This window comes from Varanus komodoensis, unplaced genomic scaffold (assembly GCF_004798865.1).
Source record: "Varanus komodoensis strain SLA01 unplaced genomic scaffold, ASM479886v1 scaffold1, whole genome shotgun sequence".
NCBI lineage: Eukaryota > Metazoa > Chordata > Lepidosauria > Squamata > Varanidae > Varanus > Varanus komodoensis.
Window position 1 is genome coordinate 106,173,687 of NW_025335268.1, and position 17,294 is coordinate 106,190,980.

Genomic DNA, 17,294 nt, shown 5'->3' on the forward strand with positions numbered 1-17,294 from the left:
TCCACCTGGCTTATTCCATTTTCTCCCACGGTATTGCTGTTTACTCCTCAGGCCTTCCTGGGTATCTACAAATTTCATTCTACAAAAGAGACTGCCAAAATATTGTACAATGGGGACACATTTGAATGTAGCTTTCAGTTTGTCAAACTTGGAAGAGGAGTGGGGTACTCATTTCAGTAGCAACTTTCTTTGGCCCAATCTGTATAAAGCCGCAGCTTCTAAAAGTGGACTTAAAAGTACCTTTTGGGACTTTTTGTAAGGGATTGTAAGACCTTTTCCTGTTTAAACACGCGTAGGATTGTGGTTTAAAGCTCTTACTGCCAAAGGGCAGGCATGGCCACAGGTGAATCCCCCAAAAGAAGGCCTGCCTCACCAGAGCATACGAAAGAGGTCACCGACCTGCAAATAACTTGCATGGCTACCTGATATGTTCAGATGCTTTTAAAGATAGTTATGATTTAAGTAGAAATATTGTACATCTCCCCACAGGGTAGAAGATTGTGACCAAGTGCATATTTGACTGCCTGGGTGCTGTTGATGGGCAACTCCTCCTCCTGGTAGTTCTTCAAGCAGAGCCTGCCTTGACTCAGAGGACAGTCCCCTGGTAGGCCATTGAACAAAGGACAGTCTTCTGTATAACAGTCTTTTAGAATAGGGGGAAACTGCACAAAGAATGGAAACTATCAAATGATCAAATTTGGGAGAAGAGGAACCCCAGAGAGCTAGACTGGGACTCAGAAGGGCTAAATGTGGTCCATGGTCTGAAGAGACTCCCCAGCCCTGCTGTACATGGGAGGTTCAGATGGGCCCAGTGGTGTATACCATGTTCCCAGACCAAGTTTCATAAAAGCAGTTCACTTCCAGTAAGAAGCATTTTAAGAGCACATTAATCATGCTAATAATGTTAATAATTATAGTTTGTAATACAGCAGGTGCCATCTAGTCTACCTCCCTCTTCTGATGGCAGACTGTACAAATTATAGGCTGAGGAGAAAAATGAAAGTCTAGAAGTTAGGAGATTACATGAAAGATTTAGAGTGTTAATGTGCCCAACTAGATTCTAAGCAACCAAGTACAATACCCGGTGTTACAAAGGATGCACTCTCATCATTGCCTGCCCTCAATGCACATAAAGCTCCAGATCTGGAGGCTCATGTGCATCCTATGCACTGAACAAGGTACAGCAGGAATCTCTGCACCTGCCACACCTCACATTCTGATTTCTGTCTAGAAGGCTGCTTAGTGCCATCTAGATAAAGTGCTTGGGAAGGAAGGAAGCTAGATGCCATCAGGAAGCAGCAGAAGCCCTTGGGCCCAGCCTCGTCCCCTCCCTACCCTCCAGCATGCCCCCTTTCCTCCTCTCTAAGACATATTTGCAGCCTTGGAGAGGCAGCCAGCACCAGCTCTGTGTGGTGGGGCAGGACAGGGGCTCAGCTTTCCAAGTCCCAACTCTGAAAGTGTAATATGTTGGAACTGAGACTTCAAATAATCCTATGGCCCACCCCAGACAATGCCAGAAGGTCAAAGGATTGTGGCCTAGATTATGCATTTTTTGTTTCAAAAATGTCCCCCAAATGCACACACACCATCACATACATAAACTTTTTAGCATATTGCAGAAATGTATGGAGAGGACTTCAGATTTTGATAAAAGAAATGGTGGCACATTCATCATGTAAACAGAGATATGCACAAGGAGATTCGAGATTATAACGGAAAGACTTGTACCTCAGTTCCCATGGGAAATGTGAAGACTCCCCAAGGTGACATATTTGAGGTAGGCTTGCTTTTTTCTGTTCTATTTTTAAAAACAGAGGCTCAGAACAGCTACGCAGATGCTAAGAAAGCGTTTCATACCTGCTCTAACCACCTGTTCAGATGGTTGCTTCTTGACCCAAAAAGTGGATAGCTGTCTCAGGGCATCCCGATCTTTTCCTTCCAAGCAGCCTTTCTGTTGTGGGAACTCTGCATTTCCAGAACACTCAAACTGCAATAAATGAATTACAGCTGGGAAACTGTCATTTTCCCACAGCTACTCCATCACTGTTCACATATTTGGCATGTTGAAACTGGCTGCCAGAGACATGGGGTAAATTGCAAGGCATGAGATAGCCCTGCACTGCATTGGAAGAGGAACTTGTGAAATTAAACCATTTAGAAGGATTTGAGCTGTTCAAGTGGGCTAGAACTTCCCAACAGGAACTGAAGCACCTTCGATGAAGTCAGAGGTGCTGTTGAAAAGGCAGTGTGGGTGGAGGCAGGCTGCTTCCTTTGGGTCAAAAATGTCTTGAAATTCTTGGGACTTCTAGGAGAATGTCTGGAGACTGGAAACTTCAGCCTTCAAAAAGGAGTTCACTTGTGCAATTAGAGGGTTGATCCATGAAATTTGTTGTGCCCCTTGAGTCTCCTCCTCTTCCTCCTCTCCATCATCATCTTTATATCCCACTTTTCTTCCTCTTGCAAGGGACCCAAGGTAGCTTTAAACTATCTTGTTTCCTGTGAGGTCCTCGGGTGTGCCTCCATCACCATGTGTGACTGGGACAGGATTTCTTACCACGTACTATTCTCTGTGGTCTTGATCTCTGCCCAGCTGATGCCACCCATCAGCCTGGGGAAGAAAGAGTTTTCTGGCAGCATGGAGGCAGGTTCAGAAGGTGGGCACACTTTTGCTAAAGGTCCCTTCTGCTCATGATTGCAACACATTCCTACAGCCCACAGCACCCACATCTACCATTGGACAGCCTGGATGTGATGAAACCCAACTGCATAGGTTCTGGGTTTGAGGGAGGAGGGAAAGGGAGAGGGGGGGAGGGGAGGGGAGGGGAGGCCACTGGCCAGGGAAGAGCATGAGGGCAGTGCTGCAACTTACAGATACCTTGCAGCTGGTTGGTGTGCTTAGACTAGGCTAACTTCAAGCAGAGTTGACTCAAAAGAGCCAGAACCTGGAACTGTTCAGCCCACACTGGTTTATCTAAAATTGTATTATTCAAGCTTTCTAAGGAATTGGTTTCTGAATAAAGGGACTTGTAAGATGGTTCTGATACTGACCACAAATTCCTGGACTAAACATGGGCTCAGAGGCGTCATTTTATTTCATGCTGCATCTATGTGCCTGGGCTGCTATTTTGCTCCTGTTGCCACTTGGTGAACCTCAGTGGTCTAGCTGAAAACAAAGCAGATGCCTGCGGACTGGCACTTGCCCTGTGGACTGGAATTGCCTGGAAAGAAATTCTGAGACAGATTTGTCAGGGTCAGACGTGCAATCATTTATCTTGATTTCTTTAATGTATAACATCATCAGCCACTAAATAGTGAAACCAAACAAGATGTCAGAAATGTATGATATATATAAAACACAGAAGAAATATGTTCAGATATCAGTCAGATATGAACTATGAGAGCTTCAGACTAAATCCTCTGAATATGTAGGGAGAAAAAGGTCCTACAACCTTCAACAACCTCAATTTTGAGGTGCGCATGGGGTGTGGCTGTCTCTACACATGCATAGGATTGTGCCCTTAAACATTTACAGGTTAAGAAGATGTCTAAAAAAAAGCGAAAGTAGTAATTTCACTTGTCAGCAAAAATAGCAATTTTAGTCTTCAGCAAATTTCCTGATCGACAGCAGCTGTACCGCAATGGGTTGCTCTTAATACATTACAGAATGTTTTCCTGAGACCGGAGGAGAAGAATTATGGGGAACCAACACACTTATTCTGAAGTAAGCCCAGATGCAGGTGTGCCTTTGACAAGCCTCTTGCTGAGTCTGTCCTAATGCTTTGTCTTCAGCTCCAGAGTTCCACAGAACCAATTCAGGCTACAACAGGTGGGGCTGTTAAATGCCAGGCAGGCTGGAATGGTTTGACACTTTTAGGTTTTAACTATGCTAGATATTTCCTAGCAATTTTGTTCCTTTCTTACAGCTACTCTGCTGCATATAAAGCATATCAGTATGCTATTGTTTATAACACACCCCTGGCCAGCACCAGGAAATATGCGATGATGTCCTTCTTAAATGGTGAAAATAGCACATTTTTCATAGTATATTTTCATAACATAGTATATTTCACAGCATATATACTGTTTTACTCCAAAGTTTTGACTAATTTCATGGGAAATGAGCAACATCTTCACTTTGAGATTTGTTTGATACATGCAATTTCAGGCAGGCAGTCAACTTTACACACTTATGGGTTGAATTTTCTAAATTTATCCTGTCCCTCTTTCCTTCACTGCAGATGCCCCTGGAATCATTCTTCTCCACCCTTTCATTTGATCCATGAGTTAACAGCTTATAAAGCAAGTTATGGTTCCTGCCACCTTGTATCACACTGCTTTGCAAGTGAAAATGGCAGCATATCTGAAATACTTACAATCTCCCTGCATATGATGATGAACAAATATGGAAGATTTTTAGGCAGGCTAATTTCAGAATTACTGTGTGATTTTAATGGTCTACTGCCATTGAACCATTATGCAGTTAAGTCTTTCTTGTCTTCCTTGATCTGCTCTTGAAGCTTCTCAGCCTTACGTTTCTTGGCAAGATAGGCCCCATAGTTCACATCAGGATGGTTACACACAGAACAGCTTCTGCACACATTGCCAAAGGTCTTTCCAATGCCAGAACGCTCATCTGCAAGACACAAACATTTTTGCTAGTGCTCACATCCATGGGATAAGCACAGTTCATCAAGGAGCCTAAAACTCAGGGACCAGGGATGTAGGGACAGAGACGTCTGCCTGGAACTGCTCCAATCCATATGCACAATAGCTGAAACATTACATCAGGGTGGCTGAATCAGTTGCTATGGGAAGCCATTTTCAGCAACAACCTCCTTGATCAATGTAATGTGTCTTCTGACCTTTAAAAACAGGGGAGACACTGTAATGGCATATTACATAACAGCAAGCAATGGGGAACCCACAACCTGTGGGCAAATATGGCCCACAGAAGTTCCCCACAAAGATTCTTGCCAAGGCTATGGTCCAGCCCAGTGCTAAGAGAGGGGAAATGGCTTATCTTTGCTGCAGAACAGGGACAAGCCCTTTCCTGTGCCCCAACACCAAGAGTCTCTCCCCTCTTATCACTAGGGCCTGGCTTTGCCTTTTTCTGTAGACTGAGACTAGCAAGCATAATCCCGTGAAGTATCCTGCAGTAGTTCCATAGATGAAAATCATGAGCCCTTACGTGGTATATGACCAGTATACTTAGGCAGCATCCCTTCAGGTCTGTAGAATCTCTGGTGTGGGCGTAATTCTTTGGGTTTGGGTACATGCACATCCCTTCAAAAAAGAAAATAAAACAAACGGTATTCAGTGTTTGCGATTTTCCATCATCTATGACTGTCAACAGAAGCCATGTTTGAAAGTCTTGTCATATTCTTCCTGGCCAGTTTTCTTCTCCTGCTAATTGTTGAGCCTTATTTTGGAGGAAGGGCATTTTCACCCAAGAGTGCCATCTTTTCTCCTTGCAAAGCTCTCGTGTCCTTAATTGCTGTGTGACTGACAGAAATGACACTTTCACTCATCCGCAGAGAGGGGCTGGTGGGGAGAGCTGTTGAATATCTCGCTTTCAAAACAGCTAAAAGTCCATAATTTTTGTTAAGAACTTTTGTTGCTTCCTGTTCCAGAGAGGGAAAGCAAGCACACTGCTCTTGGGTCCAGTGACCGGTGAGCTTATTCTCCTGCAGAGAAGCAGCAGACAAGGCACATGTGTGTGTCCGGAGCAACCTCTCCCTTCCAACGTTTGCTGCAAATGTAGCAGCCTGACACATGGCTCAGTGTGGCACCATTTTGACAGAGATGCTCTCTGCTACCCTCCATTGCATTGCCAGTGCTTTGTCTTGCTTTGCTTTTGAACAACCATTAATCTGATGGCGGGTTCTAAATAAAAGCTTTTCCTGCTGTACCACCAAAATAAATTTATGGTTACATCTGGAGAGCTGACATCTGTGTTTGTAGAACCTAGCTATCAATCTCCTCGTGCGGTTTTCTTAGGATAAAGAGCAGCGACCTTACGTTCGCCCTTTTGGTACTGGTATCATCAGCATGATGCGTGACAACAGTCAAACCCAAGCACCCGCTTAAAAACACACAGGAGCTCCTGAGAACTTTGGGAAAGACATTGCAAGGCATCATCGAAACTGGGCTAGGCAACAGGTTGCCTGTGTGCATTATGGTACTCCAGATCACCTTTACTGCACTGAGATGCCGAAGAAGAAGAAGAAGAAGAAGAAGAAGAAGAAGAAGAAGAAGAAGAAACATATTTTCTTTTTGGCAACAGAGTGCTGTAAAACGGATCTCTTTGGTGTTGAAAAGTTTAAGTTGAAAAGTGTTGTGCAGTGTGTTAGGAGTCAGACATCCCCTCTGCCTTGCACTTGAAGGACTTAGGGGGCCGGATCTGGAGCACTTTGCCCAATCAAGCAGCAAGAATGAGAGGCACAAAACTATATTTTATTCTCAAGAACAAAGTCTGATTACAGAGAAATGGTAATTTACCCCAAAAAGTATGATGGAGTCCTCTTTTGCACCTCTGCTGACCAGGTAATGATGGCAGATGCCCAGCTACCTGGAGGCAGGGCTGGAAGGTTTGGTGGGAGAGTGCTCAACCCCTGGCTGTGTGTACTACGCCAATATACATTAACAATGTGTGGGATGTGACCAGCCTGCCCAGGCTTAAGGCAAACCAGGTATGTTCTACATACACTTGGTCTTGTCCTTTGGCACACCTCATGTGGCAGCCATTTTGCAGCAGTGACCAGGAGAGTTTGACAGTAGCTAAATGAACCCACAGCCAAAACAGGTGCCTATCCTCCTCTAAAGTTTGGAAACACAAGACCCTCCCTAGCACTCACGTTCCCTGCAGGATTGGGCTGCCAGTCAAATTCCAGTAGGAAACAGGCTAGGCAAAGAGTGTCTTTCCAGAATGTGCAGCACTACAGCTGGCTCCTTTCGGTCTACTCAAAAGTCAGCTTGGTTGCACAAAGAAAGAGAGTGCACAGGATGCCTCTCCCTGCATGCTCTCCATCCTAGCAGCCATGGCCCCAACAGTGGCATGTGTGAAGGAACAGACGGGGCAGACAATGGGCCACATATAGCCTGAAGTGCCTGATCCTGCCTAATCTTGGAAGCTAAGCAGGGTCAGGCCTGGCTCGAATCTGGATGGGTAAACTGAGTGTATGATTCAATGATTATTGTTGTAAACCACCCAGAGAGTTTCAGCTACAGGTGGTATGGAAATATAGGAGTGTTGGTGGTGGTAATAGTAATGTTTCCAAGGGGTTTCCACCCGTGATCTAAAGCAATGCTTGGAATTTTTAAACAATGATTTTGCATATTTTCTCTCTTTCATTATGTTAACAGTGATAGGACTGTTAAAGGTGATAGTTTTAAAACATACATACTCACACAATGAGAAAAAAGTGTGAAAGCAAGAAAATTGAAAATCTGAATGCCTATGAATGAATGGCACTCTGGAACTTCACATATACACGACCTGTCAAAAGTAGCATACTTCCCTCAAAGATCTTGATAGAAACATACACTGGCTCCTTGGCGGGATGCTCGTGGCTGACTCTGTCCAAACAGTCTTTAAAATCTTTATAACAATTTTCTGCCATCACATGGTAGCGCACTCCATGACCATGTTCTGTGACCTTTGATCGGGGCACAAAGCCCGTCCAACCCGGCATCGGTGGCTCAAGCAGACCTCTTCTTGTTTCCACAGGCCCTGAAAAATGATAAATAGTTATCAGCAGTTGTGCATGGGGGAAGGAAAGTTATATAGATTGGGTCACTGGATTAGCATCGGAAGGGAAATCAGGAAGGGAAATCTGCATCATGCTTGGCTTTGTTTCCTAGAATTTCTGCAAACCTCCCCAAATGTCAAAGTGACCTACTGAAATGTTCACGCTTTTAACGCAGACATCAGTTAGCTGTCAAGATATTGCTCATGGTTTGCTAATTATTTTTAAAAGCTGCAATGTTTTGATAGGGAAAGGGCTGGACACAGGGCAGGGATACTGGCTGTCTGGCCTGTGGGCCAAATCTAGCCTGCCTTGCAGCCTAGTCAAGCTGTTTGGGAGTGTTATAGCAGATACTACACAATCATCCAGATCCTGTTGAACCTTAACTGGAGAAAGAAAGGAATAGTCCCTAAAGTGCTATTTAAAAATAATACAATTTCAAGGGATAGGTAAAGTACAGAACACAATTTAAAATGTTCCATACATCCCATAGGTCTAGTTCAAGAATCCAAATTCCCTGAGAGAAGACAACTTAAGAGGTGAGATGACAGGTCCAAAGCCAGAGGTCTTCTGTGGTCCAATAGTCAATATATTAGCTCTTTGCTTACTGCACTTAAAAGAATTCAAGGGTTGGTTCTGTTCCAGTAAAGTATATTCCACTGCTCTTCAACCTGTATTCACTAAAACTATGAGGATGTTTAGTGCCAACATTAGAGCAAATTTGCTAGATAATCACACACACAGTGATCACAAGTTATGGTCTGTGCCTAACCAAAACCGGTCTACCAACATGCTAGAGGGAAGTAGCAGAAGTCATGGGGAAAACTTAAAGTTTTCAGAAATAGAAAAGATATTTAGAACTGCACCCCCTTCCCATATACAATCATGCAAACACAAGGGGGAACACCCCAAAACAGCCCAATAAAGTCTGGGCATACTAAGTGGCCACTGAAAATGGCCTGACTGTTGAGAGCTGGAATGGAACCTCAGGTGGAAGGAACAATGGGATGGAGTATACTAAGAATAATCACTCTACACAGTATCATTTTGATTCTGGTCCACTTTTTAAAAAAAGTACACATAATAAGTCAGGAGGCTCCCTGTTGGAAAATTTACTCTGAAGATGTATTCCTTTCTGTTCTTCCAGCTGAGTTTTTTGAGGTCATGGAGCAGGTTCATGCAGCTGTAGATAAAATCACAGACAGAAAGCAATTTCTGTTGCTCCTTGTCTGTAAGAGCAAAGCTATTAGAGCCCTTTGTCAAGGCTTAGCACCACTAGTCTCAGAGATGGCTTTTTTTATTTTTTACAAAAGACCTGAGAAAAGCTCCTAGTTCTTCTCCCAAAGAAGGAACTGTCATTACCCCCTTAACCACTGCAATTCATCAAAACAGATGTAATTTCTCTGTGCCTTCTCATGTGGCACCAGGCCACACGCAGGTTGCTGCCATGAATTTCTTCTACAACACAGCAAAAAGGCTTTTGCTACTAGAATTTGGCACTAGTGTGGGAACAAGGGTCAACGTTTTACTTCCTAAGAAAAGCAAAGCTGGCTCAAATTTCTACATTTTCTTACAAGAAAAGAGCAGGAAGCATTTACAGCCATCTTTGCTACATGGCTTACCAAAAATAGGACTTTATGCTGCTATTCAGCCTACTAAAACTACTAATAAAGCAAAACATTGCTCAGCATGAATGAAGACAGGAATGCCTCCTAAACCAGAAAACCAAACACCCAAATGTGTCTCCCTTATGCTCTGCTGGGAAAGAGCCAAGGCCATAGGCTTCCTATGTTCCTAGGACATAGGAAGGAAAGTTCAGCTCTGGAGCAGTAAGAATGAAAGCTTTTACGAGATGGTGATCTGTTCAGTCACAAGAACAAACTGGCATAGCAACCTGGTCTTCTCCTGATATGCTATATGCTACAGGTGGAACATGCACCAATCTAATATAGATTGTTTCAGTTACATGATGCCCAGTTTTGGGTTTGCTTGGCACATCTATGCTAAAGACATCCTAAAGCAGAGGTAGGGAGCTCTTGGTCTTCCAGATGTTTTGTATGGCAACTCCCAAATTTGCTCATCATTGGCCATGTTAGCTGAAGATTCTAGGAATTTAACAAAATATCTCAAGGGCCAAAGGCTCCCCAGCTATGTGCTAAAGCATCTGAAGTTAAGCTTGTACTTGATATTAGGTTAATGGCAGATCCTCACCCCGAGAAGTTTAAGACCTTTCATACAACTGATAGAGAAGGTGTTTGAAGAGGCAAGGGGAAAGGACAGTTTTCAGGTGGACTATATTCCATCTGTCAATCAGTAGTTTTTATATAATATTTTAATGAGTTATCCAAAACCTTAGGTGGAATTATTTCCCTGACAGATCATCTTATTATTTTAGAAATCATTTACTTTTTAAGCCTTTGCCTCAAGTGTTTGGAAATGTTTTACGCCTCAGATTCAGTCCTATATATGTGATTATTCAAATTTTATTAAGCAAATATTGATACTGGCCAAAAGGGTGACCTTCTAATCACTACAGATACCAAACACCTTTGTACCAGTATCTTACAAATAGAGTAGTTAACTAAGGTTATTTGGGAAACATCTAAATGGAAAGGACTGCCACCAGACTCAGAGCTAGGATGCTCCTAGAGCTTACAGCACCATCATTGTGAGGAGAACTGGAAATCTACAAAGTTGGCTTTAGTTTGGAATTCCTTTCTCTTTGGTAGCTAAATATTAACTTTCTCATGACCTTGAACAAATCCCCTATATTTTGAGACTTAAGTCAAAGATTCAGAACTCACTTCATGCCATAATTAACACAATCCAAGCCACTGCAAGATGTTTTCTATATGAACTTTTTCATGTTTCAATGAAAGAAATGCCTTTAAAATTAGTAAAATATGCCATAAAGCTTGTTTAGAAACATACATTCCTGTGTAACTTTTTTACTCCACTAAACTGTAAATCTGATTGTCATGGCTTTCACCTCATCTAGGCACCCATCCTTAGGCAATGTCCCATTTCCTAATATTATACAAGTACTATACTTACCTTGTCACAGTGACACAAGAATGTAAGACTATCATGCTAGCCACTGAGAGCTCAAGAAATGCTCTCCCTGCCCCCACCTTTTTTACTTCTGCATTTCTTTGCTTTTTAGCATTACATTGTCCTAATCTTACCACTTACTGCTTCTCTTAATAGAGGCCTGAAGTGTTCCATTCATAAAATGCAAGTTTAAAGTAGAATACAAAATTCCTATGTAATGTTTTCAGGTGCCATCAGATGATCTCAACACAATTCCATTAAGTGTCTTCTATTTTACACTTTCCTTCCTTTTAGTCTCATTTACTGCCTTTTGGCTTCCTTCCAGCTGCACATTCCAGACTAGCTTGTTCCTATGGCTCCCTTCCCCTTAGACTTCACTCCTCAGGTGCTAATTCCCTCAGAATTATGAGGTCATGGTTCACTTTACTTCCCTAAATAGAATTCTGGCTTGATCCAAAGGCATGTCTGTTCATGAAAGATAAAAACAAACAAACAAAAAAACCCCCCTAGATCCAACACTGTGGCTCTTTAAGGACAACTGTTTTCTGAGTCACTGGGGAGACAGGTATTCACATCAAACTATGAGTTGGGTCCAGTCATAGTCCTTATTAAACAGCTACACAGACTCAATGGGACTTAAAGCAATGGAACCACCTTGAGTCCCACTTCTTTAAATGGTCCTACTGTACAGATAGCAAAAGTCTGGATCTAATCCAATACTTTTATAATTAAAAATGGAATATTCCACCCGAATTGGAATCACTGTAACTAGTCTAGCAAAGTCAACTATTATGTTTGAAACACCCATTCTATCATCTTCTTGTTTATACTATATGTTGTTCTAGAAAGGAACCTATAATCCCCGCTAACACCACCAATAAAACATCGCCTGTGTTTGCACAGAGCCATAACCAAGAATCCTGGCTTATTAAACTACAAAGTGAACAAATGCACAAAGATCGTTTGTTCCTGTTTTGCTTCTCTTTCTGCCACCAGAGTCCCCATTCAGGAAAGTGGTTTGTTTGAAGGGGCCGGAAAGGGAGAGGAAAAAAGCAAGGCAGGGGCTGGCCAAGAAAAAGAAAAAGAAAAAGAAAAAGAAAGAGAGAGAGAGAGAGAGAGAGAGAGAGAGAGAGAGAGAGAGAGAGAGAGAGAGAGAGAGAAAGAAAAGAAAAGAAAAGAAAAGAAAAGAAAAGAAAAGAAAAGAAAAGAAAAGAAAAGAGGGAGTTGAATGAGATAAGACGGAAAGAAGGAACAAGGCTAGGGAGTAGGAGGGAAGGAGAATAATCAAAGAAGGTTAGAAGAAGAGGGAAACAGCAAGGCAAGCAGGTACAGGAAGTGAGAGAGGGGACAAAAGGAAAAGGTCTGTGTGAAAAAGATTAGCAGGAGCAAGAGGCCACTTTTTTCCTCTTTTTGTCTCAACCACTGATCAGCAGTAGGTTTGAGGAGGAGGAGGAGAACTTGGAATCCTAATGTTTTCATGTTTTTTATTTAAAAAAGGAGGAGGAGGGGGAGGAGGAAGAGGAAGAGGAGGAGGAGGCACAGAGTAGAAAGCTTTGCGGGGCACCATCAAGGTCTCCACTGGTGCACTGGCATCTCCAGATGTTGACTTAAGTTGATTTCCAAATGCAAGATTATGGATTTTTGCAGCTTTTCGCAATCTGGGACCTTTCAGATGTTTTGAATTACAATTCCCATCTTTCTTGACCATTGGATTTCTTGGCATGGCTAATAAGAGTTTTAGATTTAAATAACTGGAGGGTACCCAGATGGGAGTGTTAGTTCACCATAACCAAATCAGTCAGCATTAAATCAAGGTTTGTTGGTATCTTATCAATTCTGGTTTGCTTTGGCTGCTGTCCCATGCTGTTCATTTACATGCTGTTCATTTACAATGTGGTTTAATAAAGCAAAATTCCTAGTTTATGGCTATGTGCTGATATGGCTGTTGTCTCTACCCTTAAATAGTCAAGGTCACCAAATATTACTGTGAAGCTGCGGCTTGCCTGTGCAATATGTTTTTATTTTAAATGGAGCAGCTTACTCACAAAGAACCCCATCAGTCTTCGAGGTGATCCACCTCAACTCTGCAACAAGAAAATGGCACAGATCCTGCACACTCCAAAAGCTAAAGCAGATGCTTTGGAATCAAACGGAGCTCTCTTTTAAACATACATACCAGAGCTATACATAATTGGTTTATTAACTTCAGAGAAAACACATGCAGCCCTGGTGCAGATCAAGACTGCAGCACCTTGGGAAGGAGAATTTTAAGCTTCATCCGAACCCAATTCCATCCCAAAGTTCCACTCCCTCATGAGTTTGTGCACTAAAAAACATGGAGTGGGGAGAGCCTCTATTTCAGAGAGCGCTATATTGTTACTGTACTATATACTGTTACTGTACATTCATCTGCCCACCCAAGCTCTGCTGTGTGTAATCAGAACATTTAGTTCTGCCTTTGGAGTCAAGTTGCCTACCTGATAACATTGTCAAAGTGATAATAGTTGCAGTTGACTTTGCTAAATGCAAATTTAGTAGGAATTATGCATACGATACCTAGCACATTGGGATGACGTTTGTAATTATAGTCATCAAGCACATTTATTATATCTTCATTGGAGCAAAGAGGTGGTAGCTGAGGTGCCGTTGCCGCTAGACATCTCAGCTCATTTGCTTGGTCAGTTTTTCTCTGAGTAGCATCACGAAATGCATTCACACACCACACAGAATCATTTCCAAAACTACTTCCAATTCGGTAGAACCTAAAGGGGATATAGCCTAGAAAAAGGAGAAAGTCCCTAAGCGTCACTAAGAAGCCACAGACAGGAGAAGGTCTAGAAGGCCTTCCTCGACAGAGTTCCCCCTGCCCATAGACCCCATCTCACAGGGATAATCCCATTATTTACTCCTGACCTGTATATGTGTATATGGTATATATACGGTGTATATGGTGTATATACCCATAAGGTGTATATGTATAAGGTATAAGGTGTATAAGGTGTATATGGACCTTGCATATGTATAAGGTGTATATGGACCTTGCAGAAGCCACAATGGGAGCCCACTTGATGCCATGTGTGTTCATAGAAAAAAAGATCTGGTGGGTGACGCACATTTTCCCAAATGGTCCTAACCTGGCTATCACCAGCTTTCAATCTGATATGTGTTGCTCAGTGGTTAATTTATATTCACAACATGAAATGCCTTGTTGCAGCCTCTTCCCAACCCACAACCTGTGCTTGGTACCCCCTGCCATCCTAGAGGACACCTTTGGTACAAGCCTCATATTCTATGACCTCTTTGACTGGATTTAACTGAACCCTTCTTGCATGGCATGAAGTTTGTGTCCAGTGATCAGAAGTCTCTGTAGAGGCTCTTTTCATGGAGAGAGAGACAGCTGGGTGCAGGAAACTCCTTAAAATGGAAATGTGGGGGTGAAGGGGACTGAACGGGAAGCTTGATAGGACTTTTCATTTTTGTTCTTTTGTTTAGTCGCAAAGTCGTGCCCGACCCATCACAACCCCATGGACAACATTCCTCCAGGCTCTCCTGTCCTCCACCATCCCCCGGAGTCCACCCAAGCCCACCCCAGTGACTCCATCTAGCCACCTCATCCTCTGCTGTTCCCTTCTCCTTTTGCAATGGACTTTTTATAAGCATACATAAATATGAAACACTTTGGAGAAAAGAGTAAGTTTCTGCTTTAAATTATGTTTAATGGTCCAAGAAAGAAGGCCAAGAGGTAGATTTTATAGAGATGGTCCCCATCTAAGGCCTCTATAACAGAGGTGAGCAGAGGACTCTGGGTCACTTGTGCTCGAGTTAGCTGGCTGAGTGGGTGATGATCTCCTTAGCTACAGAAGGGTACAAGAGAAATATAATTTAGCTAACACTGGGGAAATGAAGAGCTAGAACATGCAGATTCCATAAAGGGCCCCCACAACACTCACCCCACAGTTTGAACAATAATTTAAGCAACTATGGAGGCAGCTTGGAGTGGAAGCACCATCTTAAGTTTCTTGGTATGTAGGCTTATGCATGTTAAACAGAAAAAAATCTAACAACTCCCAGCATTCCCCAAACAGCATGGCTGGCCAGTGTAGGGCTTTTTCTGTCTAAATATTTCACAGGCTCACCCTTAATTCAGCACAGCAAAAATCTGTTCTAATCCAGCCTTACTTGAGCTGGGGCTGGTTTTGAACTACAATTCTCACCAGCCTCAGCTAGCACAGTCAATGATGAAGAATGCGAAGAACTATTCAAAACATCCAGAAGGCACCAGTTTAAAAAAACTGAGAAAAACTGGTCTAGAAAATAATGAGTACAAAAGATACTCATCTATCACCCAATATAGTCCATGACAATTTTCAGGACAATTTTCAAGAAGGTCTGTGTTGGTATCGTATGCCCTCCGGCAATGCAAGGCAAGGCATATCAACTGGATGCTGCTGTAGAAAGAATACATTGATACCCAAGGTTCACATGTTGCTTTGCTTTTGAATATATTCCCTGGAATAAGCACAAGTGTTGTGATATAGATTGCAATTCTAGTGTAGGTAGAATTTAATCTCTTCCCTCTCCTGCTTTCCCACACCTGCAATTTATAATGCCAAACTCTGATCAACTCAAACATTTATTTTCACCATTGGTCAGTATTTTATAGAAATGGGGGTCCTGATCACAACCAGAAGGAAGACTTTAGGATGCAGACTGGGATCCCTGGGCTTACTCCAGAGAAAAGGAGGTATAGGTCCCTCTAAATGAACATCTGATTTGTCTCTTAGAGTGAAAGAATACTACATTCAAAAAATGGTTTTGAGTACCAGAAAAGCACAGAGCTCACAATCCTTCCACACAGTAATCTGTAAGTAGTCACAATAATATTGCTTCATTGCAGCAATGGGAGTGGGGGGGGGGTCCTTTTGCCACTATCGTTAAAGGATGCAGAGAGAGAAATTCTGGCTGATTTAGAGAGCACATGAAATACTAGAAGGGGCAATGTTTGTAACAAGAAACAGAAGTGGATAATAATGGAGGTAAGAGGAGGTTCCAGCCTTGGAAATAGGGATGCTCAGATTGTTCTCTTGACCCTCACTCACAGCCAGCATGGAAAAACTGTGTTGGTTGCTTCTCTGAAAATACACAGGCAAACTCAGAGATGGTGTTTAGGTGTTCCAGGGGCACAGAGAGGAAAGGAGACCAGAAACACCAGGATACAACATATGCTGAAGATGCCTTGGTATCCTTTCCTTTGCTTCTGAAGTTACAGGGTCTTGCAGTGTGAGAGGAGTCACCTTTCTCTCTGTTCTGCACAATATGACCATAATTCTCACTGAACTGCACCCTAAAAAGTTTCTGCAGGCTTATTAAAATTGTAATCTTGTTTACCACTGGGGAAAATCAGTAAGCAGCAATTACAGCAGCTTTCCCAAAGCTGGTGTCCTCTAGATTTTTTGGACCACAACTGCTAGCATTCCTGCGAGTTGGGGCTGATGAAGTCCAAAACATCTGGAGGGCTGAGGAAGACTGAACTGGAATAACAATGTTCTGGCTGAAATTCTGTGTGCTGAAGCCATTCCTTGGCCCATTTTCTAGCACGATATTTTACATTCTGCCATTATCAGCTAAGGAACAGGGTCAAGCCTCAGACTGTGGTGATAGTAATTTACCTGTGTATCCTGGAATCAAAGGGTGGCATTCATCTACTTGTCGCCGAAATGCTTTCATGCTTTTCCAAACTATGATAAAAGAAAGTGAATGTTCACAAAAGAAGTCATACCCTAACATTATTGTGCCTAGTTGAGAAATACACCACTGAAAAAAATATGGCTGTTTCCAAGTGTCACCTTTTTTACTTTTGCATGTGAATACATTACAGAAGTACCATCCCTTTTTTTGGCAGCAAGTTCAATAATGAGTGAGTCTTCCAAGTAGACTTAGAACTCTTTTAAGCCTTTGTTTTTATTGTGCAGGAGAGCGTGTAATTCATACAAGCACACAAAGACCCCCAAGAAGCAAGGGTCTGACATTCCCATCAATAGCCAACCCTTGGGAGGCTCACAAGCCAGCCTTGCCCTCTAGTCTGGCACTCAGAAATATGTGGACATCTTATTTAGCTCTCATGGCAAATACTTATTGATAAGCATATTATCCACAAACTTATCTAAATATTTAAAAACTGATCAGCACTCTTTGCCATCACTGTTGTCACTGCCAGAACTTGTGGCACCAGGTCCAGCAAGTTCTACCACCTTCCACTGTTACTATGAGTTAAAGCACAAATTACTGTAAAGTCATAAGTAGCTGTTGAATCTCCCCTGTCCCTTTTTCATTCTAGAATAGGTACAGGAGTCCCAATGCAAGTTGAAGACTTGTGGGGAGGGGAGGGGCTTTGATCCAGCTTTAATAGATCACTATGTAAGACCAGACCTTGCAGGGGTACCCCCTGGTCCAAATCAGGACTGTAAGAGGCAAAGGTAAAGGCCTCCTACCACCCGA

At 42.6% G+C, this 17,294-nt stretch overlaps 1 protein-coding gene across 1 annotated transcript; it reads right to left on the bottom strand.

Moving 5' to 3' along the window:
- Positions 1–4,472: 4,472 nt before the first annotated feature.
- Positions 4,473–16,523, bottom strand: CUNH10orf82 (chromosome unknown C10orf82 homolog). The gene is made up of 5 exons (XM_044441336.1): positions 16,466–16,523; positions 13,353–13,574; positions 7,543–7,729; positions 5,189–5,283; positions 4,473–4,633 (listed from the first exon to the last, which is right to left on the bottom strand). The coding sequence occupies exons 1-5, from the start codon at positions 16,521–16,523 to the stop codon at positions 4,473–4,475; spliced, it is 723 nt and encodes a 240-aa protein (XP_044297271.1).
- Between the last annotated feature and the right edge of the window lie 771 nt (positions 16,524–17,294).